Raw genomic sequence first — 24031 nt, 5'->3', positions numbered from 1 at the left:
GTTTAAATTGGGATAGATTCAGAGTTTAGAAAAATGTTTGGTTATAGATGTAATTTCAGTTTAAGTTCAGGGGTAGTTTAGACATTTAGGATTGGGTAACACATGGTAGTTGAAACTAGAATCTTCTAGGGCCTTCCAAAGTAGGACTTTAGTGTAATTTCAGTAATTGTAGAGTATTAACTTGTGACACAAGTCAGAAAACAAGGGACTAATAGGCAACTGAAAATCTGAAGCTTCCCCTTAGTTTTGCCTATAAAAGGCAGTCCTTATTGCCTTGTTTTGACAAGGTTGGGAGCTCCAAAATTCCCCCCCAAATACTCCTCAAGCCTCACAGATCTGAAATTCAAATTTCAGATCCAAATTCCTTCAGATCTTAGCTTTCTTCAGAAGAAAAATAAAACAAAAATACAAAATCTGCAAAAAAATCCAAAAAATGCACTGCTTCACTGAAGAATTGTAGGTTAATTTCGATCTCTGACCAATTGATTCACATCTTTGCTCAATGTTTGGTTGCTGAAGTATTCAGAGGTGTTTTGAGTTGATTTCAAGTGATTTTTGGTATGATTAAACTAGTTTGAGTTAAGGTTTTGTCTGCTGGAAGTTTCAGAGGAGTTCTGGGTTCATTCTCGACTCTGTGTGGTTAATTTGGAGTTGCTTTGAGTTGATCTATGAGCCTTATTTGACTTAAACGCTGCTGGATTATTGATTCTGCTTTCTGGGCTGTTTGGATTGTGAATCTGCTCCTGCTGATCCTCTTCTCTTCTCGTTTATTCTAATCCCAGGTACACGCTCGAGGTTGATCTGATGTAAATGTTGAATTGAAATGCTGAAATGAACTATTTCTCCTGGAACATGTGTATTCAAACTGCTATAAGAGGATAGATAGTAGACAAGTTATACTTGCTTAGTTTTAGTTTTGATTTGTGTTTACTTTGTCTAATTGGACTGAAAATGGACTGTATAAACTGCTACTTGATAGATTCAGATGAATTTTTCGGTTTCCTGTTAGGTTAACAGAATGGGTCACGTTAGTAGTAGTTAGGTTCATGTTAGTTGTTTTTCGCAAATCTGTTTAAAAGCAATTCAGAACTGAGATAAAACATTTAGTTGTGTTTTCATTTTCAATTAATAGGACTGTGCTGAATTGTTGCGATTCTGTTAGTTTGCTAATTCAAACGTGTTAGTTTTTGGGCTTGTTTCACCATAACCATTAGTACTAGTATGAAGTGGTGTTAGCTTGTGGTTTGTTCCGCTATAGTGGTTAATTTCAGAGTGGGCAATTAGTTAGTGACGATAATTCAATCAAAAAAAGAAGCATTAGAATGTTTGGATTTGTTTAAATTTGGAAATAGTATACTTGTAACTACATGAAATCACGTACGTCTGGCAATTTTTAAAAAAAATGATTGGCTCAGTTTGTTGTTGCACTCCTAGGTTCAAATAAATTTCATAATGTGTGATTAATTGGCTATTGACAGTTTCAGAATAAGTCCGTTAACTTGTCAAATGCACGAACTGAGCATGTATGCAAAAACACGCCTGGATTAGAATGTTAAGCCTGGATCGGAAGTTCAATTTGAATTTAATTGTGTATTACTCTACTGGGCTAAGCTTGAGGCCCAAAAGTATTGCTGAATTTTGAATGAGAGTCAAGGGTCCAAATATAGTAATATTTAAACTATAATTAACTAGGACCTGTGTTTTGTGATGGGAGACAAAATAAAAATAGAAAATCATAGTTGCTTTTAGGTTTACCTTTTAAATAATGAATGAGATGAGCCTAGCCAAACAAAAATACACAAATTACGGGGCCCTCGATAAATGGTGATATTAAAATACTTAGAATTCGGGATGGGCCGTTTGACGAATTTCATGGCCCTCCCCAAAGATAATAACGTGTTAGTCACTTTAGGCGCGCTTTTAATAATTCACCTTCTTAAATTAGGGTGTGCATTTCATGTGACCCAAATCAAATCCCAAAACGTTGAATAAAATGTGTTCGGGATGGCGGGTGCATTTCATGTGACGCGATCCAAAGATATGTTTTAAACGACGTTCAACTTTCTTTAAAAAACTAAATAAAAACGGTTAAAAGTAAAAATCGACACATAGGTTCATCATGTGATAAAATCAGATAAATAAGCTAAATACGACAGTTGAGCGACCGTGCTAGAACCTCGAAACCCGGGAATGCCTAACACCTTCTCCTGGGTTAACAGAATTCCTTACTCGGATTTCTGGTTTGCGGACTGTTAAATAGAGTCATATTTTCCTCGATTCAGGATTCAATCGGTGACTTGGGACACCATAAATCTCCCCAGTGGCGACTCTGAATCTTTAAATAAATTAATCTCGTTTTCGATTGTCACTTTAAGTTGGAAAAAACTCCCTCATCTCCACCCTTTTTCGGGGTGTAAGGTAAAAAGGAGGTGTGACACACTGTATACAACTAAAGCAGTGTATATTGCCGCTACCGAAGCTGGCAAGGAGATGATATGGTTGAAATGGTTCCTTCAAGAGCTTGGATTGGGACAGATGGAGTATGTTGTCTATTGCGACAGTCAGAGTGCAATAGACCTGAGCAAAAACTTCATGTACCATGCGAGAACAAAACACATTGACGTCAGATATCATTGGATTCGTGAGCAAGTGGAGAACGAATCACTTCAAGTCAAAAAGATTCACACGAGTGAAAATCCTGCAGATATGTTGACCAAGGTGGTACCAAGAGACAAGTTCGAGCTATGCAAAGAACTTGTCGGCATGCACTCAAACTAAAGGTTCAGTATTACCTCCTTCAGGTGAATGGGTCTGGAGGGGGAGATTGTGGGGTCCATCCCCAACTACCAAAAATCCAAAGTTGCCAAGATGGACTTGGACTTGGATTTGGCTGCCAAATTGTTTGGCGGAAGGAAGAAAAATTTGCATTACCAATACTCCATTCTGATTGGTTGAAGATGTGAGTCATTTCTCCTATAAAAGGAGAGGTTTGGTTTCTTCATTTGATACACCACACAGAAAAAGAAGCAACACAATAGTTGCAGAGAGTATTTCTCGGGCATTGTGAGAAATAGACCATGTAGAAGAAAATAGAGAGTGAGCGATATTGTAGTGAAGTGAGAATATCAAAGGAGGGTTATTTCTTTTGAGTGTTATAGTGGTTTTTGGAGTATTTTACTCGGACTTACAAAGTGTAAAATTTCTTAGTGATATCAGTTGTTCCTCTCGGGGCCATGATTTTTCCCTTATTCAAAAGGATTTTCTACGTAAAATCTTGGTGTCATTATTGTTGTATTTTTACTCTTGCCGATTTAACTATAACTTAGTGGTCTGCGTTTATCACTAATACCGTAAATATTATTTTTACGTGGTTTATTCCCAATAAGAAGTAGGTATGACAATGGGATGGGCCGGGTGCGGAGCGAGATGGGTTTAAATATATGTGGGGCGGTCCAAGTTTAAACACATGCGGGTGCGGGGCGGGGCGGGGCGGAACGAGACGGGTTGAAATAAAAAAATTTAAATCTTGTGCGGGTTAGAGCTTAAATTTTTTTTAAAATTACAACACTTCAATGATGTCTTTGATGTACTTTTAATATATTAAGTTTCAGTGTTCCTATCAAAGTATGTTTGTCTGCCTTAGAAAGTGTTTCTACTATCATAATAAATAACCCTAAATTTATTAGCCTAATTCGTATTTTTGTAATGAGTAATTCATAAAAAATAATTTACAAGGATTATTAGTGTCTTATTACATGGTGTACTGAATCTAATCTATAACCAGTACGGAAGCCTCACAAGTCTTTATCTACTTTTAATCCTATGCAATATATTGGAGAAAATAAAGAAAGCAATTTCACCCAAACTTAAATTCTTAACTTACATGGAGAATTTTAGCCAAAAAAATTTAAAAAGAAACAAACTAACAAAATAAAAAATAATAAAATAATAAAAATTGAAGCGGGGCGGGACGGGGCGGAAGGATGCGAGTGTGGTTGTGGTGCAGGTGGAAGTGACATGCGGGGCGGGACGGGGCGGGTTGAAATTTTGCGATTTTATATAGAACCCGCAGCGCACCCGCACCGCTCTGCCCCGCCTGCCATCCCTAGATAGAAGAAGAAAGGAAAAAAAGTTATTTGAAAACAAAATTAATTGAGAAAAAAAGAAGAAAAAAATAGACATTTAAAAGAAATAAGAAAAATATATTACAATAATGTTTACGCGACCAACAAGTGTGAGTATGCCACATCAGCTTGAGGTGTTTAATAGGTACACCCTTTCTACGGTTGGAATGTCTAATTAAATGAGTTTGTTGAGGAGTCTAAGTGGTAAATGAGGACCAGTTTAAGGGACTGTATGTGTACCTTATTAAATTAATAAAAGTAGAGAAATCTCATACTTTGTTTCAATTTATGTGAACCTATTTGATTGGGTACGGTGTTTAAGAAAAGAGAGAAGATTATTGAACTTATGGTGTAAAATGAGGCACATATATGTTGTGTGGTTATAAATCATTATGTAAAGGTAATTTGTTTCCAAATAAGAAAAAAGGTCATTCCTTTTTGCACAGACTAAAAAGGAAATAGATTCACATAAATTGAAACAGAGGGACTATATCTTATACAGTTTAATTGTTTATCTTCGTAGGTTCAGAGATAACAATCCCATTCATAATTCATAAAAGCTTATACTTTATTTTTTAATGTATAATTAGTTATTTAAAATTTTACTTAATAACATTAATATTATTTTTACAAAACATATCTACTTAATTAGACGAAATATATAAACGGGCCCTTTAAGTTGTCCCCAACGATCAGGTAAACACCTCAACTTTCCAATTGACCAATTAGACACCTCTACTTGCTAGAAGTGTATCTTCTAAACACCTTCATTCAACAGATCACATGTGTAAAATGCAATTGCTGGTTACGTGGCAAATGAACCAATAAGATATAACATGTGTAACTTAGAATTAAAAATTGCAACCAATAATTAAAAGAAATAAATTCATTAAGTTAAATAAATAAAAATCAAAAATCAAAACCCAAAACCACCTTCATCCAAACAAAACCACCGTCTCTCCAAACAAACACCTCCTCCTTTCCCGTCCCATTTCCGCTTTTCCAAACCACCGTCCTTCCCCATTTTTTCCTCACCATTTTCTTTGACACACCTCCCTTCATTACTTTAACCACTCTTTTTCAAAACTTAAACACTAAAACTCTTCCACAAAACTCATATAAATATTTAAAAAATAGAGAATAACCAAGTGAATAACCCTCCAAGGGTCATTGATGGACCTTGCCGAAAAAGCTCATCTCCGACGGTATTTCTCTGTTTGTCTCATTTTTCCACGTCTGAGAGAACTCTTAAACTTATCAATCTATTTAATTGTTAGGGGGAGTTAAAGTGAAGATGCCACCAATTGGACTCTATTGTTGCCACCTTCGCCGGACAAGTTTGAAAGAATCGACTCTATTGAAATCTTTAGTCTTCTCTCTTTATCATCTTCTTGATGCTGAATTTGGGTTATATCATTGTTTCTAGTTTATTATTTTTTGTGTAAATTTCTCCTTAAATTGTCGTCTAGCCGGTTCAAGCATTGGTTCTTGTTTTTGTGTTTCTGTTAGAAGTAAGGTATTGTCATCGACAGTGGTTGAAGGGGCTGTTGGTATTTATTTGGTGGAGATGAAGCTGATAGGGCTATTGGTGTTTATGTGGTGGCAACTTAACAGTGAGAAAATTATTGAAGATGGGTATTTTAGATAAAATTGTAGTAGTATAACTTTTTGGGTACTTGATCAAGACTGCCATGGATTGTGGTCGATAATGGAGGTGAGTGTCGACTATGAAGGTAGAAGAGAGACCAAGAGAAAAAGATGTATTTTTCTGTCAAAGAAAAAGAAAATTAGGTTGAAAGAAAAGATGTATAGTTGGTCAATTGGGAAATTAAGGTGTTCAAATGATCATTGAGTACAATTTAAAGGAACCGTTTATATATTCGCGTATTAATTATGATTGGTATCACCTGCCAGCAAAGTGATCTTAATGATACACACAGTGTTAATCAAAACTGTCAATTTGTTTTGTTTTTGTTGTTTTATAAGGAATAAAACCAAAATTTACAACTTATTTTCATATAACAAAATTTCCAAAACCCATTTTTCCCCATACCCATCTTGGTTACGGGAGTCCATGGGTCGGTTTGGATCGGTTTTTTCCTAAAAAGAAACCAAACCAAGTAAGTCGGTTTTTTAAATATTAGAACCAAACCAAACCAATTAAGTTGTTTTTTCTCGATTTGGTTTATGTCGATTTTTCGGTTTTTCCGGTTATTTGTCGATTTTTTCTTAAATATAAGACATACACTACCAAACACACATTTCGGCGACCATATTTTCAACGTAACACTTCAAATCAATTGCCCTTTGAGAAATCTATTATTTACCAAGATATATTGATGATAATTGAATCAAATAGTGATGAATAATATAAGGACTCAATTAAAAATATATTATTTTTAACATGAAATAGATTCTTACACTTAACAAAAGAAACTACCAATTAAACTAAAATGTAAAGGTAAAGAACTGTACTAAATATGCAAACGATTTAATATTTACTATAAAAATTTTAAAACTTTGTATAAAAGTATACATATATATAGGTGGAATAATAAATTTAAAGTAGTTACTCCTATATTCGGTTTGGTTCGATTTTTTTTAATTAAAACCAAATTTGATCAATTTTTAAATTTCAAAACCAAAACCAAACCAAACCAAAAAGTATCGATTTTTTTGGTCGATTTAGTTTGGTTCGGTTTTCGAATTTTTATAAACACCCCTAATCTTGGTAAAGAACTCGGTCTTACTTTCTCTTTGACCAGAAATATGACCCTCCCTTTTTGATGAAAAATCCCACCCTCTTTCCCATAGCTTTGGGATTCTGTCACATGGTAATGAATCGTTTGAATTCCAAGACAGATAATATAAAGATCCAAAATACTTTTTCAGATTTGTGCAGAGATTGATTCATCTCAAACGAATACTTCTTTCCTCTATAGTGCAAGTTTTATCTTTTTCTCCTCCTTTGAATCTCTGCAGAAGAAAGCTTTCCTATTATTCGCCCAAGAGTCAGACAGACTCGTGACTCTGAATTAATCCGAAACTCCCTCCCCCCCCCCCCCGCCCGTTCTTTCTCTCTTTTTATTTAGTTCCTCTTTGAATTTCAAATTCAACACCCTTACCCTAAATTTTTCCTATAAATACCCGCGTTTAAGAGATAGGTTTTCAGGCGTCAACATTACTGCTTGATAAACTTCTCTACCACTCAAAAGCCCTAAACTTCATTGCTCTCGGATCTCTGCCGTCTGCCGTTTTTATCCTGCTAGCACTGCGTTATAAATTTTTAAATTGTAGGCATCATGTTAATTTCTTCAAATTTTTAATTGTTATATGAATGCCTAATTATAATGCAGTTCTAGCAAGATACTTTGGGCTAAAGACATTTGGGTTGCATCCAACTCTCAAATTTTCAGTTACAAGTGTGAAGAAAACCTCCAAACGGTTGCATATCCTAAAGCATTTGGTGAGTTCGAAAAGGCTAAACAAGTAGCCTCAAAAATTAAAAAAAGAAAAGGCAGGCTTGGTTCTATTTTAATTAAAAACTACAAATTAGGGCCTTAAACGATGTTAATATGAAGAGTCATTGAAGTGATTTCTCTAATGACATCAAGTTAGCAACAAAGGCAAGTTTCGGAACTGCTAATGGCAAAATTTAAACAGAGAGTCAGATGACTTGATTTTCGTGTCATTCTCTTACCTTTTCTCTTATTCCTTTGTTGAATAACACTGATTTGGTGTTGTGCAGTTCTATATTTAGTTGTTCACTCAAGCAGCGGAGGTATCAGGCATACCGTAATTCTTGATTATCCACGGTTGAATCAACAAGGAATTCAAGAAAATGAAGGAGAAGGTACTAGAAATTCAGAGGGAAGCTTACTTTCCCCAAGGACTTTATATCTTTTTGATGAAATATGTGTATATGATGACCTTAGTTAGATTAGCATGCTTAAAATTGTGGGGGGGAAAAGTCCAACTAATAAGATGAGTAAAACATTCTGGCAATATGAAAAAACTTTGAAAAACAATAATTGTAGTCATTGTGCTTATTCTCCACCATAATAAAAAGGAGAAATAAGCATATACTACCATTTTCAGTTGTAAAGATTGTTAGTGAATAAAAAGCAAAGGTAAAAAGTGTACATGGCCTTCAGCAGACCGCTTTGTGCTGTTGATATACAAAAATGGTAATAGACAGATATATGATTTGAGATACAATCATATAATATACCTTGCTCACTAGTGTATTGTGATATTGAATTCATTGCCAAAAGTAATTCAGTCAATTATGTTGGGTTTCTTGCGCATGCGCGCGCACTCATAACATGGTAGAAAGGATAGCAGCGGGAATTGGACTCACATTAAACTCGCACCAATGTCATTGTGGTTTAAAGAAAGCAGCTTCTCAGGTTTCGGAAAAAGCTAAAACAAACAAACAAAGATGATCTTGATATAGAGTCAAGGAACTTAAAGCCAAACTAGTGAAAGAAAAACTAATTAAACTCATTATACAAACCATTGCTCTGTTTTTTACTAGTCCAAGACCTCTTCAATCCAAGATACTAGTTGTTCTTGAGCGTCATGAGGAAGCTACTCCCTTGTCCAATATCATTCTCATGCAGAAATTTGAGAAAATCTGAGAAGCTGCTTTCTTTATACCTCTTTGGATATTCTTCATCCTCTAACTCTTTAGCTGTCTCCATCTTCTCATCCATTCCCAAACTATGCAAACTAGAAACTGAAATTCTTGTCTTTTGAGAGTTTAAAGTAACTCTGTGTACCACACTTTTATACAAGCCATTACTTAGTACTTCAAGATGGTCACCTACATGGACTTGTAATGTACCCTGAAGATCTTGAACTGCCCTCCATTCATTATTTTGTGTATCTAAAATTTCTAATCCTGCTGAGCTTTGAAGGACAATGGTTAGGATACTGTAATCTGAATGTGGGGGGAGACCAAGTGCAAGGCCTGGTTGTGGACATGGAGGATAACAATTGACAGCAATTACATTCACTCCATCTTGAAAATTTTGGCTTAGATATGTTGGACCAAGTCCTAGGCCTTCAGTGATTATGCCCATGATCTTAATGGCTAACTTTTGTACTTCCTCTGTATATTTCCCCATCTTTTCCCTGTCATTCAACATCCAGAGTTATTCCTTAAATTGTTTTGAAAATGTAAGGGGTACAATGCTTATTAACCAAGTCCATTAATGTACATACATCTGATGTCTAGGAGAGTAGATAATCCGACAAGAGGGGTTACCCAAATGGTCAGCACCCCCAACTACAATCCTGGGATCGTGGGTTTGAGTCATCAAAGGAGCAATAGCTCCAACAAAGTGGATAAATGGGGGGGGGGGGGGGAGAGGAATAAAAACAATGAGAATAGACAATCTCAATTTTAAATTTTCTATATTTGGAAAGTCAGCTTAAACTAAGTTCAAATATATCAGCTGAAATTAAGTACTATATTAGAAATAAATATAATCGCAAACAACTAAATGCTGACATTTGAAATTTATAAACATACATGAGCCACGTGCAGCCTAGTTGACTATGCATCAAATTTAAATCCTGAAATCACCAGTCCCTAGATACTCCATGTAACAATGAATGACTAACATGCAACTAAAGTGATATTTACACAATTTGAGTACGAATAAGTTGACGAGGTATATATACCTGTAGTCTGGTGGATTTTCAGGCCACAGTTTAATCCAATCAATAAGAGGATTTGCATAGTGCTTGAGGAAGACCCTCCAGAATTGAACCTTGTCTTCACCATCCTTCAAACTCGTGCCATATCGAACAGGCTTGTACACATCATTCGACATAATTTTTTCTTTGTCCTCAGTAGCCAGGTCGAAGAAACCAAAGGCGGCTGAAAGTGCTCCATCTAGTATAGCCTGGGATATTCCGTGGTTGATAACCTTCAAATAAGGAAATAAGCAGAAACATTAATTGCAAATGACTTTTAACTTCTGTACGCTGACATGTTACAAACAAGTAACCGTCCATAAAATGAGGGATTAGCTAGTAACCAGAAAAATAGGACAATTTATCTGTTACAACATCTTAATACTTACGTGAAAGAAACCATTGCGGCGACAAGCATTAGCAATGTCTTGGATGATTATTGATCTTGTAGGGGATTATCATCATTCATACCAGCCAAATCAACCATTGGGACATTTGCAAACTCGGACTTCAAACTAGGCCGTTGTGAAGGTGGCATCATGTAACACTTTGGGACATAGGATAGCCCCTTCTCTTGTGCAGTTTCCCCAATTGGAAATGAGCTTGAGCTTTCATTATCGTCGCCCATCCCAAAGCTATAGGCAAAATATGGATTATTGCTGAAATTGTATACAAGAATGAATGGTATATTAACATATATAAATGTAGACGTACTCATGGGTATTTACACTTGTGCTAGCTGCTTATTGTGACGGTTTAGATATGCTTGAATTGAAAACAGAACAAATGAATCCTAGCCAAGGTGAGTGACCTAATACCATTAATTTACAAATTGAAGTATCCACTTAAAGATATCACCTTCCCAATACTAAATGTGCACGCATATATACATCCATGGTTGAAGCTTCTGCATAAGTCATGAATCATGACTCTTCCTCCACCACCTCACTTGGATTATCCGTGTGGATATGGATTGGCTCCAAGAGGAGGTCCCGAATTCCCGAGCATCTACTTAACATAATACTATCGAGATATTATATATATGCATTAACTATGGTTCATTTAATTGTATACATGTTGCGCGTTTAATGTTGACTCTGTTTTACTACAGGAATTCAGGGTGTCCATCCACGGAACAGCTGCGCGTTTTGGCTCAAGGGTCTTGTCCATGTTCATCTACAAATAAGACATTATTCACCTTTATACCTACGTAACACAAAAAAAGGCTGCTGCATGTATCAAGACCCTTGTTTTGCAGTACTGATATCATGGTTGCTGTCATTTTCAAGATTTTGGAATTTTTCAACTGATCTATTGATGGATGCTTACGAAGCAGAATACTATGGCTTTGTTTCAAAATAGAAGAGACAACTTGAAGCTTTTTTGAGTTTGCATATCTACTCGATAAAATTTATTCGCATTCGGGTGTTTGTAACAAATGAACGGGACATGTGTCCTGCATATGAAGTTATTTAACTTGGGTTAAATTTTATCACTTAATCAAACGTTAAATGATATGTATTGTTACTTTAATTTGTGGATGTTGTAACCAAATTATTTATTTGGTACAACTATTCTATGGTAAGCTGCTCCGTGTAATAACAGCGTTGGATCCTGAATTTTTGCGTTTTTTTTGCGACAGTCAAATCCGCAGCCTTTTTTCAGTAAAACTAGGTTCGGTTATCCGGATTCCGAGTTCAAAAGGCGGCTGCTTAACTATTTCTTTCGAAAGGAAATACTGCTGATGGAAGCATTTAATATGGATAGTGGACATATTCATTTGAATACATATATCATATACTAGAAGGGGAAGCCCGTGCTAAGCACGGCCCAACATGTTAGATTTTGATCAAGGTTGGCTTGTATGTGAAGAAAATCATAGCTTATGGGAACTCATACCATGTAGGAGAAAATTATGGTAATTAAGCACTACACGTAGAGCTGAAGAATAAGTACTTCATCAAAAGTCTATAATAGATGTTCCTAAAATATCAAAGGGACAACTGACATTGCAGATCAAATATTTACAGTCCTTTTGATGGTGTTGCCACTCAACATCTAACTCCAACTCCAAATGAAAAAAAATGTTGAATTAGTGCGTCTCTTTAGTTCTCACATTTACAACATAATGACCTGTTATGACGAAGTTAAAGTAAGAGATTATTATGTCTGAAAGAATGTATTAACAAAAAAAGATATAGAAAAATATTATGTAAAACGGAAAGTGTGTAAGAAGCAGTACAACTAATGAAAACTGCAATGTGAAAAGGGAAGCATATAAGAAGCATTCAAGTAATAACAGTTTCCATCCATCTACTAATTGTAGAAATCAGGTCTAAAGAAGTTGAAATGTATAAATAGAAAAGAAAATCAAAAGCTTTTTCTACCCCTCCAGTTTCTACCACTACTTTCCTCAACATGTCATAAATAAGCCTAGATTAAGATTTTTTGGCCTAATGGTTCCATGAAAAGTAGGAATGTTGTTGGTTACTTGAATTTGCCCTTAATGAAAAACCTTATTCAGTCAAAACCTACAAAGTGGCGAAGTGGAATGCATATTTTTTTTAAACTATATTTAAGAGAACCATACCGTATAAACACCATCGAAGAAAGATGATAAAATGGTGCTTATGGATGAAAAAAACAGAAATCATGAAAAAGTAACTTCATTTGGTTGTTAAGGAACTTTTCTTCTGAGAAGTAAAATATTTGTAATTTAATGATGAATTCCGGTCTTTGCCGTAAGACTGTAGTTTGCAGTTCTTTAAGAGAAATGATGCTTCCTTCTTGAAAAAATTCCATAAGAAAGAGCGATCTATTTGGGAAGTTTTCGGAAACAAAGAAGCTCTACTGTTAGAAAAGAAATGAAAGTGACAACAAAGTTAGAATTCTTCTACAATGAGGAAGTATCTGTATAGCTCGATATACACAATGAGGAAATCTTTTAATAGCTCGATATACCCAAGATGTTTTCAGCCCTTTTGTATAAATGTATTGGACTAATGTTGCAGGTATCCAGCACATGAGAGGCAAATCACACAAGAAAACATATAATAGAGTAGGCTAAGATCACCAAAAGTTGATACTCTGCATGTTCATGCATCAGATCGCTTAAATAATCTAAAACCTGATGATCACAATGAGATTCAGTGGAGAATTTAGCACTTTCTTGACTTAGTGACTTTTTTCACCTGATTAGTATATAAATATCCTCTAAAACGTTTTGCTCAACCCCCAGAGTCTAAATTAGAATTCAAAGACAAGGTACGAAATTCTGCAGTTAGAGACATAGCATTCAGAGAAAAATCAATAAATATGGGTGAAATTATGAGATACAGATCAAAGCTATAGGACTATTACCATAACGTGATCAATCTTGCTTTCTTTTTTCGATCAACTCTCTTCCCCCTCCCCCCTTCACATGTTTCTGTGCTTGAGAACATTGATTAAATGTATTCCCTAAATTATAACTCATCCAAGACTTGTTTGATCATGTCTATATACCTTGGCTATAAAATGATTGTGTATTCATGTAATCCTTTCAAGGATGCATTACAGGCATATGTTCCTTCGCTAACATCGATTTTCCACAAATTATCAGGCTTTTAGCAGGTAGCTAAGCCTTTTTTCCGTGTAGTTCTCTGTTGTCATTTTTATACTTGGTAGTATGTTAAGTTAGTGGTCTACAGAAGCATTAGGTGACTTAATTACTTAAATGGTGATGCAAAGATACTGAAGAGTAAAATATAGGAACTTGAGGAGACATAGATGAGGGAAAACGTATATGATTAAGAATATAGAAACCAGTTTAACAAAACTACTGCAGAATATATTCAGCTATAAAGGCAAAAGCTTCTGTTATAAATCAGAAGGCAATGAGAATTGGTTAAAAACTCTAAGCTTTTTATTTTTTCAGAATGACATAAAGAATAGGAGCACGAAACTGAACATCTACAAAATTAAGAGTGAGCAAGATGCTTGGTTAGAAGTAAAGAAAATTGAAGAACCAACTGTGACTTTCTACCAACTGCTATTTTCAAAAAGAGAAAGCAGAAGATTTGACTACCTTAGAGGTTGTCACTAATGTTATAACTCTGAGAATTGAAATGGTAATCAAGATGAAAATTCAGCTATTTGTATGCATTAACCAGTACTTGAAAAGAGCTTGTCCACATATCGATCTTGAATCTAACTTATTAATATCTGGAAAGTGCTTTGGAAGTTGCATTTACAAAGAATTAGAAGGAAGTTGGAGTCATCTCAAGAGTATAGATTATGGAAGACTATGTCATAAGCGCCAGTGTCAGATATAGCATATATAACTGATTTAAAAGAAAAACACTCACCAAAGTATCATTATATTCTCAAGAATCATATCTTTTCAGTGAAACCAGAATCTCTAATTTTTATGTACTTAAAAAACCGATTGACAAAAAACTGCATCATTGGACTGAAAGGATAACTATTTAAGCTTAGTTAAACAAAGTTGATTGTATACATAGAAGATAAATAAAATTACCTATTCATCTTGCAAAAACAAGATTCTGAAATTTCATCTTTCTCTCAAGACTTTCTCGTTCTCAACTTCTGTCCAGAACTTTGAATTTTGCATGTCCAATCAGGTGTAGCTGGTGTTACTTGATTAATGTTATTTCCTTTGCCATGATGTTTTGATACCTGTAAATTTTCTTCAATAAAATATATGTATATGTGTTATACATCTCAAATTCATAAAGATATATAAGGCTAACAGAGCAGAAATGATCTATTATGCAAGAAAATATAAATTTCTAATCCAATATGTAGAAGTTTCTTCATACTGAATAATCATGTATACCTTGGTGAGAAATGTCCAACTAAGTAAATGCAGTATTTCCTGAATTGCACCTTCATAAAAAAGGATAGGACACATATTGTGCAGAAAAGAACAAAAGGAGAAAGAAAGACACTAAATTAACTCGAGATATTTTACGTTTTTAATATAGACAAGATCAATCACAAGATTGACTTGCAAAAATGCCTAAGTTACATATGAAACGATAAGGAACTAATAAAATAATATTAAATATCAATTGAATGAAAAACAGAATGTGAAAAAAGCTTCATCTTAGAAATTTCTAATTAGAATCAATTGAGTTAGCAAATCTAATGTGTCTACAATTTTTTTTCTTTTATCTTAATTCAAATCATTTAGGCAATGTTTCCACTATAACACAAAAAAGAATACAAAGGAGCGGTCAAGCTGTGAACTCATTAGATAATTCTAGGATATATTCAGGTAATAACCCAAGTTTTCCTTCAGGTCCCCACCTTTCTTCTAACTAAAAAAAACGTTATTCACCTTTCTTTATGCCAAAAAATTAATTATATATGGCAATAGAAAACGACGAACCAACAAAAAAACAGCATATACACATGATTTTTGAAAAAAATCCACATGCATACTAAAGGAAGAACAAGCTCTTACCGAACCATAAAATGCTGACTGAATCAAGACATCTCTGAGATTCATCCTAGAAAAAGAGTATAGATTCATAATTAGATGATTTATATGTCTATATTCACTTTGACTTAAAAGAGAGAGAGAGAGGAAAAAGAGAAGAAAAAAAAAAGCAAAATTATGCACAGAGTTATCAGTAATTCAGCATCTTCAAAGTTAATACAGTGAATAGTCTCCTTTTTCAACTGAAATTGCACATCCCTTTGTCGCTTCTGAATAGTGCCGGAGTTTAGAATTTTGATTGGCTTTCTCTGCTTTGATTTGATATTTTCTGGAAAAATTGGGGGTTATCTGCATGGAGATACAGAGAGGAGAGAGCGAATAGGGAAGGATAGAGAAAAGAATAGCGGAAACAGAGAAAGACAGAGGCGTCATTAAGAGAGTGTGATCCAAGAGACCCAAATAATATTATTTTGCATATAAAGTGCTGCACGTGGTTTACTTAAAATAGAGTAGCAGCACACGTGTTGACGGAAGAAGGACAAAAGAATTCAAAAACCAATAAAATGTGTCCAGGTCTATAGTACAATTAATACAACATTATGTACAATGGACTATTGTTGTGTTCGTGCACCTCTTTCTACTTATATATAGTAATAATGTAATTGTTCCACATTCTTTGTAACTTAATTTTATACCTTTATGATATTGATTTTGAGCTCAAAAAATTGGAAGGATTTTACTGCTGATCAAATTGAATAAGATTATCCCTCCAACTTTGCAGAAAATATCCAAAATATCCAAGTGTAGCAAGAAAAAATTAATTAATAAAAAAGAATGATTAAATTGATGCAAAAAAGCTATTAAAAGTGTAAATTTGTGTAGGAAATTTTGGGTCCACCCATAAGGGGTGCTTTAAGACCCAATAAGGTTATTAGTTAACTCTAGTATTCCCTTTGTAAGTACACTTATAGTGTACATTAAAATATACCCTGAGCAGTATTTTTCCCCGCGCTCTTTCTCTCTCTCAATCCAGACGAGAGTTTAGATTGTGATTTAGGGGGTTGCTCTGTCATAATGTGACAACCACCATCGATCAGTGATTCCAGTCGTGGTTCATTCTGTTCCGCTTCCGCTTCACGAAAAACAAATAAGTTCTTGTTTTATAATTTACACGCCAAATTAATGTGTTTAGTTTATCGCGTTCCTACATTGGTATTAGAGCCACATACTAGCTTTCTAGTCCGAAAAATAATAGATTTGTTCTGTCTTTTTGGTGAAACAAATAAGCGTTTCTGTTTTGTTGTTTGCAATTGGAATGAATAAAATAATTTTGTTACACTATTTTTAAATAAGTTTTTTGTCACGACCCAAAATCTAACATGTCGTGATGGCGCTTATCATGGTACTAGGCAAGCCGACTACCCAGACATTTTCAACACTTTCAACTTTGAAATATAACAAAACAGTTTAAATAAATAGAAGTCTCATAAAACGGAATAGAATATCACAACTCAATACATATATTTTTCCCAAAACCAGGGTGTCACTAAGTACATGAGCATTTATACCAATATAGAGTCTGAATCACTGTCTAAGAAACTGAAACTGAATAAATAAAATTGAAGGATAGGGGAGGAGAGTCAAGGTTTGCTGACGCCAAAGCAGCTACCTCAAAAAGATCTCTGAAATATTGTACGACTCTCAGAATCGGCATCCACCGTATTTGAAAACATACAGATCTGCGCAGGAAGTGCAGGGTGTAGCGTGAGTGCAACCAACTCAGTAAGTAACAAGTCTAACAATTGGACTAAAAGTAGTGACGAGCTTAACAGGTGCAGTCCAACTACAAGATTACAGTACGAAAATGTAGACATGCTTTCAAATTTAACATTTAAAGCCCAAACAGGTAAATCATGTCAACTTCAATTTAAACAAGATATGGTACAGCTCCGTATCTACATGACAGTTATATATGCGAACTAAAATATAAAGAAAGAAATGAAATCATATGCATACTCTCAGAGAATCAGTCATTAAGTCATCCCATTCACTCCATCCTCACGGCCACTCAATCCTCCCAATCACTCGACGCTCACGCTCGGCACTCGCACTCGGTAGGTACCTCCACTCAATGTGGATGTGCAGAATCTGGAGGGGCAATTCCATCCCAAGTGCTATAATAAGCCAATCATGGCATGAATAAAATAAACATGCTGTGGCGTGCAGCCAAATCCCATAATATCCTCACAATCATGTGCTCAGTCTCACTCAGTCATCAATCTCTCCAGTCTCTCGAGCTCACAAGAATCATGATAATCAGTCCAAACAATGATGATATAATGTATAAATGGATGACAGTAGAAACTGAGATATGATATGCAAATAATAGATGTGACTGAGTGTGTGATTTCAAATTAAGTAATTAATTCAAAATGTAATGTGACCTCTGTAGGTCCCAACAGTACCAACATATAGCCTAAGCATGATTTCTAACATGACTTGCAGCTCAATTTCTCTAACATATGGAGAATATACGAATACAACATGATTATTCAACTATACAGTTCCATGGAATTGACCGAGTCACAATTCCTACGGTGCACGCCCACATGCCCATCACCTAGCATGTGCGTCACCTCAATACCAATCACATAACACGTAAATTTGGGGTTTCATACCCTCAGAACCAAGTTTAGAACTGTTACTTATCTCAAACAGTGCAAAACTCTACTCCAACATGCCCTTGCCTCATGAAACGGCCTCTGAATGCCTCAAATCTAGCCACAAACAATACGATACAATCAAACGAGCTAAAGGAATCAATTCCATGTGAAATTTCTAAGTTCTTAATCAAAAGGCAAAAAGCCAACCCAAAAGTCGAACCCCGGGACCATGTCTCGAAATCCGATAAAAGTCACAAAATTCGAACACCCATTGAACCACGAGTCCACCCATACTAAAGTTACTCAAATCCGATACCAAAATTCGGCCTAAGAACTTTCCTCCATTTTTTCCCAATTTTCCAACTCAAATCACTAATTAAATGATGAAATCAAAGACATAAATATGGAATTTAACCAAAACTAAGTAAGAATCACTTACCCCAATCACTCCCTTGAAAATCTCTCCAAGAATCGCCTCTAACCGAGCTCCCAAAATCAAATTTGTGATATGAATTCAAACCCTAGTTTTGAAATATTTAAGTTTCTTCCCAAATGTTATGCATCGCGATTGCGGGACCTGCATCGTGATCTCAAAGAACAAATAATCACAGCCTCCAAAATAGTATACACGAATGTGAAGACACTACCGCAAATGCGGTGCTTACCCGACCTGACTCTTCGCGAACACGTGCACAATTACACGATCACGTAGGCTTAAAGCCTGATGCTCCAACTGACCACTCCTCTACGCAAACGCGTGAATCTTCTCGCATCCGTGTGACCTGAGAATCTCAAAGCTTCACGACCGCTGGCCTAATATCGCAAACACGAAGAATAAATTACCACCTGCCAGCAACGACTCTTCGCGATCGCGAAAGTGAAAACTAGATACACAGATATCAGCAATCCAACAAAGTCCAAAATGAAGCCGAACTTGATTCAAATTACACTCGAGGCCCTCGGGACCCCGTCCGAACATACCAACAAGTCCAAAAAATCATACGAACTCGGTCGAAGTGTCAAATTACATCAAATAACACTCAAGCCTAATGAACTTATGGACTTCCAACTTCTACATTTGACATCAAAATATATCAAATCAAGCCCGATTGACCTCAAATTTTGCACATAAGTCACAAATGACACAACAGACCTACTCCAACTCCCGGAACCCCAATCCAAGCCCGGTAGCCACAAAGTCAACTCTCGGTCAAACTTCTAAATATCCAAAGCTTCTAATTTTTCAACTTTCGTCATCTCAAGCCTAATTCAACTACGGACATCCAAATCACTATCCGAACACACTCCTAAGTGCAAAATCACCCAACAAAGTTAATATAACCATCAAAACTCTATTTCGGAGTCGCTTACACATAAGTCAATATCTGATCAACCTTTTCAACTTAAGCTTTCTACCTTGAGACTAAATGTCTCAACTCATTTCGAAACATCCCGGAACTGAAACAAATACCCCGACAAGTCACATAGTAACTAATAAGCAAAAAATAAGCAGTAAATGGATGAACGAGGGTACAACTCTGGTCACGCCCAACTCTAGTCCTAAAAAGGATAATCGATCGCTGCAATTATAATTCGGTCTAAAAGTCTGAAGTCAAATCCCACAGAGAAGTAAGGCTTAGCTGCAGTTGTTCAATATTGCTAAGAACCACAAGTCCAAACAATTTTCTAATTATAGAGATTATAATATTTATTTCTAACTAATTAACTAACACTATTATAAAGCAGTAAAATTATCAACTAACAATGATAAAATTTGAGAGAAAACTAAGGAGGTCTAGAGTTAAGATTTCCCCAAATATTAGAATCCTTCCCGCTATGTTTTCAACAATTTCGCCTATGTATTCTCTACGATCAGTGAGCACTTTAGATGCCGTAATTCTCTCTCGAGCAACTACAATAATTTACTATGCATATTCTTTCGAACTGCGCTAGTTGGCTTTATCTAACCGCTCATTATGACCACGTCAAGGCTTTGTTATTTCTAAACCTACCTTTAAACCTGCTGTATTAATTTCTCACATACGTTAGGAGTGACGTTGTTCAACAACCACCTAAATATGTATCCTTTCTCAAGTAACACATAATAAATATGCACAGTCAATCGATGACCATTCAATCAACAACAATAAACACGTAGTTGAACAAGTAGAGAAATCCAACGACTCAATTATATAAAAACATAACAAGAATATATCCTACAAAAGGTTCTATCAAAACCCTAGATAACAAATTAGCTATTCATAATAGTATGTAAAACTACAATACTAAAATTCATAACCAACAATGAAAAAATAGGAATAGGAAGGAAAAACTCGTAGAAGAATTCCTCGCCTTGCTCCTATTGTGTCATTGCCTCCTTAGGTCGAATATGTGTCAAAAGTATGTCCAACTTCCTCAAAATACCATTTTTCCATGTATATGTACCATGTAGGGTCGGACCCAAATAATTATACCTTCTCATATGCGAAAAAGGATAATTTTTCAGGTCTGGACGCTCGCAGTCGCGGTCCGGGGGCGGTATTTTCCCAGTGCACTGCCTCGATCCGTGTTCAGGTCTGCGGTCGCGATTTCGACCGCATTTTTCACCCTGTTCCGTTTGGAATTTGGAAAAACATAAAACATGAAAGTTGTAGCACTTTGAGTTAGCTTTCCAACCATATATTATATAGCCCAAAATGGAGTTCTGAGCAAAAAGTTATGTGTATTTGCTAGACAGTGCGCAATATGCGTACTCGATTCTTCGTTTCGTTGCTCTATCATCCGTTGATCCCCGATTACGATCCCGGCTTAATTCCTTGGGCTTTTACTCACACTTCAAAGCTCCAAATCACTTGAATTCATTCCATAATATCTATATAGCTCGGAATCACTCCTACAAGCCATAAACCACACAATTAGTGCAAAACACAAGCGATTAAAGCGTAAACTCAACTAAAGTGCAGTAAATTAGAGTGTAATAATCAACTAAAATACGTAATTATAGCCTATCATCAAACTATCAAATGTCTGGCTGGGTCGTTACATGTTTAAATCAGTGTGTTAAGGTTTGAACACTGATTCTGAGAAAATCAGAATGATTTTTCGTTAAATCTGGTGTTAATCACTTCTTTGTAACTAGTCTTAGGGTACGTGCGTTGCACGTGTATTTTATCTCAATAAATAAAAACATTGAAACATTAAATAAATATTATATTAAATTTTTTGTTTGAGTTTAAAATTAATGTTAACAAAAGTGTAAGTTTCTAAAAATGATGATTATTGATCCTATTTAGCTAATTCAATAAAGTAAGAAACTCCATTTATAAGTCCTTAATCTTCTCATTCAAAAAAACTGATAAAAGACAGTTTTTTTTCTCACGACCAAAATGCAATTATTTTATTTCCTTAACCAATAAGAAATACAACAATAATTATTTTCAAAAGATTAAAAAATGCTATTGCAAATGTATTGGATTCAATTCTTATGCTTTAATTAATCCGCTCTTCCTTAGTTTTGTAAGTGACTTTCTTTCTCTGTCCTAGTACATAACTGTACATTTGAAAATTTCTTTTTACGGAAGTAAGGGTCGTCTGGTACGCGAACTAAATTATACACGTATTATAGTCCTGGGTTTATAATCCCTACACTAATTTATCCCAGGTGAGAGGTGAGATAAAATAATACCAAGTTTGATGGGATAATATGGAATAAGATGGAATATCAAGGATTAAATATAGGACAAAGTTTATACTATGTTTGATTGTTAGTATAAATATATTCTGGGATAAATTTATACCACCAACCAAGCATAGTATAAATTTAGTACCTCACTTTATCCCGGTACCAAACGACCCCTATCATGGAATTTCTTAATGTTAATAGATTTGAAAGGATATATTAATTATGAGCAAAAGTTGAAGTTTATGTTAAGAAAATTTTAATTTTGACACATATTATTAGTTACACACCTAACTTGTTCGTAGTCTTAGTTACTCACCCGAACAAAGAGCATTGACACTCTCATTTAGGCGAGTAAGAGTGGAAAAAAATAATTAATTTTCAGATCGGGTATTTTTCGTCATTATCACATAGTCATATACAATATTTATTGGTATGAATTGTGTATTTCTTCTTGCTTGTTCTTAATATACAATGCATATCTTATTCCCATTTAATTTTACATTTTTAAATTTTTTATTTGGAAACAATTGCCATGATTCAATCGTGTATTTCTTTTTTGGGGTCAAATTTGTAATAAATCTTAACTGAGACTCCTTCATTTTAGCCAAATAAATTTTTTTTATCCAAAATAATGGACTACCAATAATGTATTTCTTGTTATTTTTCATTAGACAAATGACTATTTATTTTAATTGTATATTTTTATTTTCGAGTCAAATTAGTAAAAAAAAGTTGGTTAGAGCTCCATTATTTTTTTGCCTTATAAAATATGTACAACCAAAATAATGAAGTTGCAATTGTATACTTTATTTTTATTTTTCCTTTACATGCAATAACTATTTATTTCAACTGTGTATTTTTTTGGGAAGAAAAATATGTAAATATACTTGCTGAAAGCTCCATTATTTTTTGTGAAAGAAAAAGTATTAAGCAAAATAATATATTTATTTTAACTGTATATTTCTTCTTTTTCAAATAAATTCATTGACGTTTAGACTGAAATTTTATCATTTAAACCAAATAAAATAGATATATTTAGTTGCTAAATAAAAACTTACTAATTAAAATTTTAAGGTACCAATTACTTTCATTTGAAAGGGAAATAAAGAGGCAAAATTGGTAAGAAAACAAAAATTACACAATGTTTTAGCATCGTTGTTCTTACAGGAAAAGAAACTTGCTTTCTATACTTTTGTACTTCAAAAATATTTTTTGTTGTTATTGGGAAAGATATTTAACATAAAATTTAATATCAAATAAAATATAAAAAAATGAACAAATACTTAGAGAAGCAAAATTCTCAATTCAGAACTAAAGTAGAATAAAGCTCATTAATTTAAAAGGTAAATAATTTATAGAAAGTAAATCTTATTTGATTTTTGTGTCCTAATTATTAGGACTTCTAACGTGACAAATCAAATAAGGAAAATTCTAATGAACAATGTTTTAATTGATTTCAAAGTGTTAAATATTAGAAAATAATTATGTGATTATTTTGTCTAGTGTAAATTTTATTTTAAAAGGGTAAAAAAGAGGAAGATATTTTGCTAATTGACTTCGTGCTTTTAATATAGTATAGATATAGATTAAAACTGATCGATCAAAAAAAGAAGGAAAAATGATTTCCTTAAAATTATAATCGATCTGTGACCCACCCGTAACACCGCTGTAAAATATTGCCCAAGGCTAACGGCCGATGGCTGCTGGTGACGTTCGTCTCCGCCACAGATTGACAATCGTCTCCAAAAGAGCATTGATTAGAAGCTATGGCTTCCCGTTGAACCACTGTCGGAAAAAGTTATGGCTTCCGGCGAGTTACTGTCGTAGACAAATAATTCTTTTTGAGTTTGGTGCTCCAAGAATGTCTATAGTATGGAGAGGAAAATATCTACCAAAACAATTATATTCCTCTCTTTAGTGGTAGAACAAAGGAGTTTTATGCTCCAATGTCAAAAAGACAAAGACGTCAATGGTGAAACAGAAGGAACAAGGGTTCTTTCAGTTTTTTAAGATTAAAAAAGATGGGGGGATTTTGGAGCTTCATGCTCCGGTGAATATCGGCGGCCAACTAGAGTGAGGAAGAAACTTTTCCAAACCCTTACATACTTTAATAATGTATAAAATAATAAGAGGGTGTACTTGTTTATTGGGCTTCAGTAGCTATTTAACCAATTTACTTAAAAGGGAAATTTTGAGAAATCACTATATTTTAGTAGTTATTAGCTAGTTGTAACTGTCATTTACTATATTACTTCTTATAGCTATATTTTCATGAATACAGTAGCATTTAATAGGGGATTACAGTTAGACAGATTATTGTATTCGATTGTATTCACGGTGTGAAATAAGGGATTACAACTAGACATATTATTGTATTCAACTGTATTCACGATATGTATTTATGAATACAGTAACG

At 34.5% G+C, this 24031-nt stretch overlaps 1 protein-coding gene and 2 long non-coding RNA genes across 5 annotated transcripts; 1 reads left to right on the top strand and 2 right to left on the bottom strand.

Moving 5' to 3' along the window:
• The first annotated feature begins 6886 nt into the window (after positions 1–6886).
• On the top strand, positions 6887–11417 carry LOC104212931 (uncharacterized). Of its 3 annotated transcripts, XR_707481.2 has the most exons (4): positions 6887–6958; positions 7481–7590; positions 7873–7977; positions 10939–11417. It is a non-coding gene; the product is annotated as an uncharacterized lncRNA (long non-coding RNA). The 3 variants fall into 3 exon arrangements; XR_707480.2 differs by lacking the exon at positions 6887–6958 and having other exon boundaries at positions 6965–7590; XR_011406150.1 differs by lacking the exons at positions 6887–6958; positions 10939–11417 and having other exon boundaries at positions 6965–7590; positions 7873–8278.
• On the bottom strand, positions 8359–10912 carry LOC104212930 (flavanone 3-dioxygenase 3-like). The gene is given in 5 exon segments (XM_070170953.1): positions 8359–9260; positions 9813–10060; positions 10217–10279; positions 10282–10486; positions 10686–10912. Coding segments are annotated over 5 exon segments (1152 nt in total). The 5' UTR covers positions 10748–10912; the 3' UTR covers positions 8359–8686.
• Positions 11418–11625: 208 nt separating the features above from the next.
• On the bottom strand, positions 11626–15443 carry LOC104212929 (uncharacterized). The gene is made up of 3 exons (XR_707478.2): positions 15295–15443; positions 14347–14504; positions 11626–11960 (listed from the first exon to the last, which is right to left on the bottom strand). It is a non-coding gene; the product is annotated as an uncharacterized lncRNA (long non-coding RNA).
• Between the last annotated feature and the right edge of the window lie 8588 nt (positions 15444–24031).

Source organism: Nicotiana sylvestris, chromosome 3, assembly GCF_000393655.2.
Source record: "Nicotiana sylvestris chromosome 3, ASM39365v2, whole genome shotgun sequence".
Taxonomy (NCBI): Eukaryota; Viridiplantae; Streptophyta; class Magnoliopsida; order Solanales; family Solanaceae; genus Nicotiana; species Nicotiana sylvestris.
The sequence above is the reverse complement of the archived record's forward strand: the minus strand, read 5'-3'. Positions and strand labels throughout refer to the sequence as shown.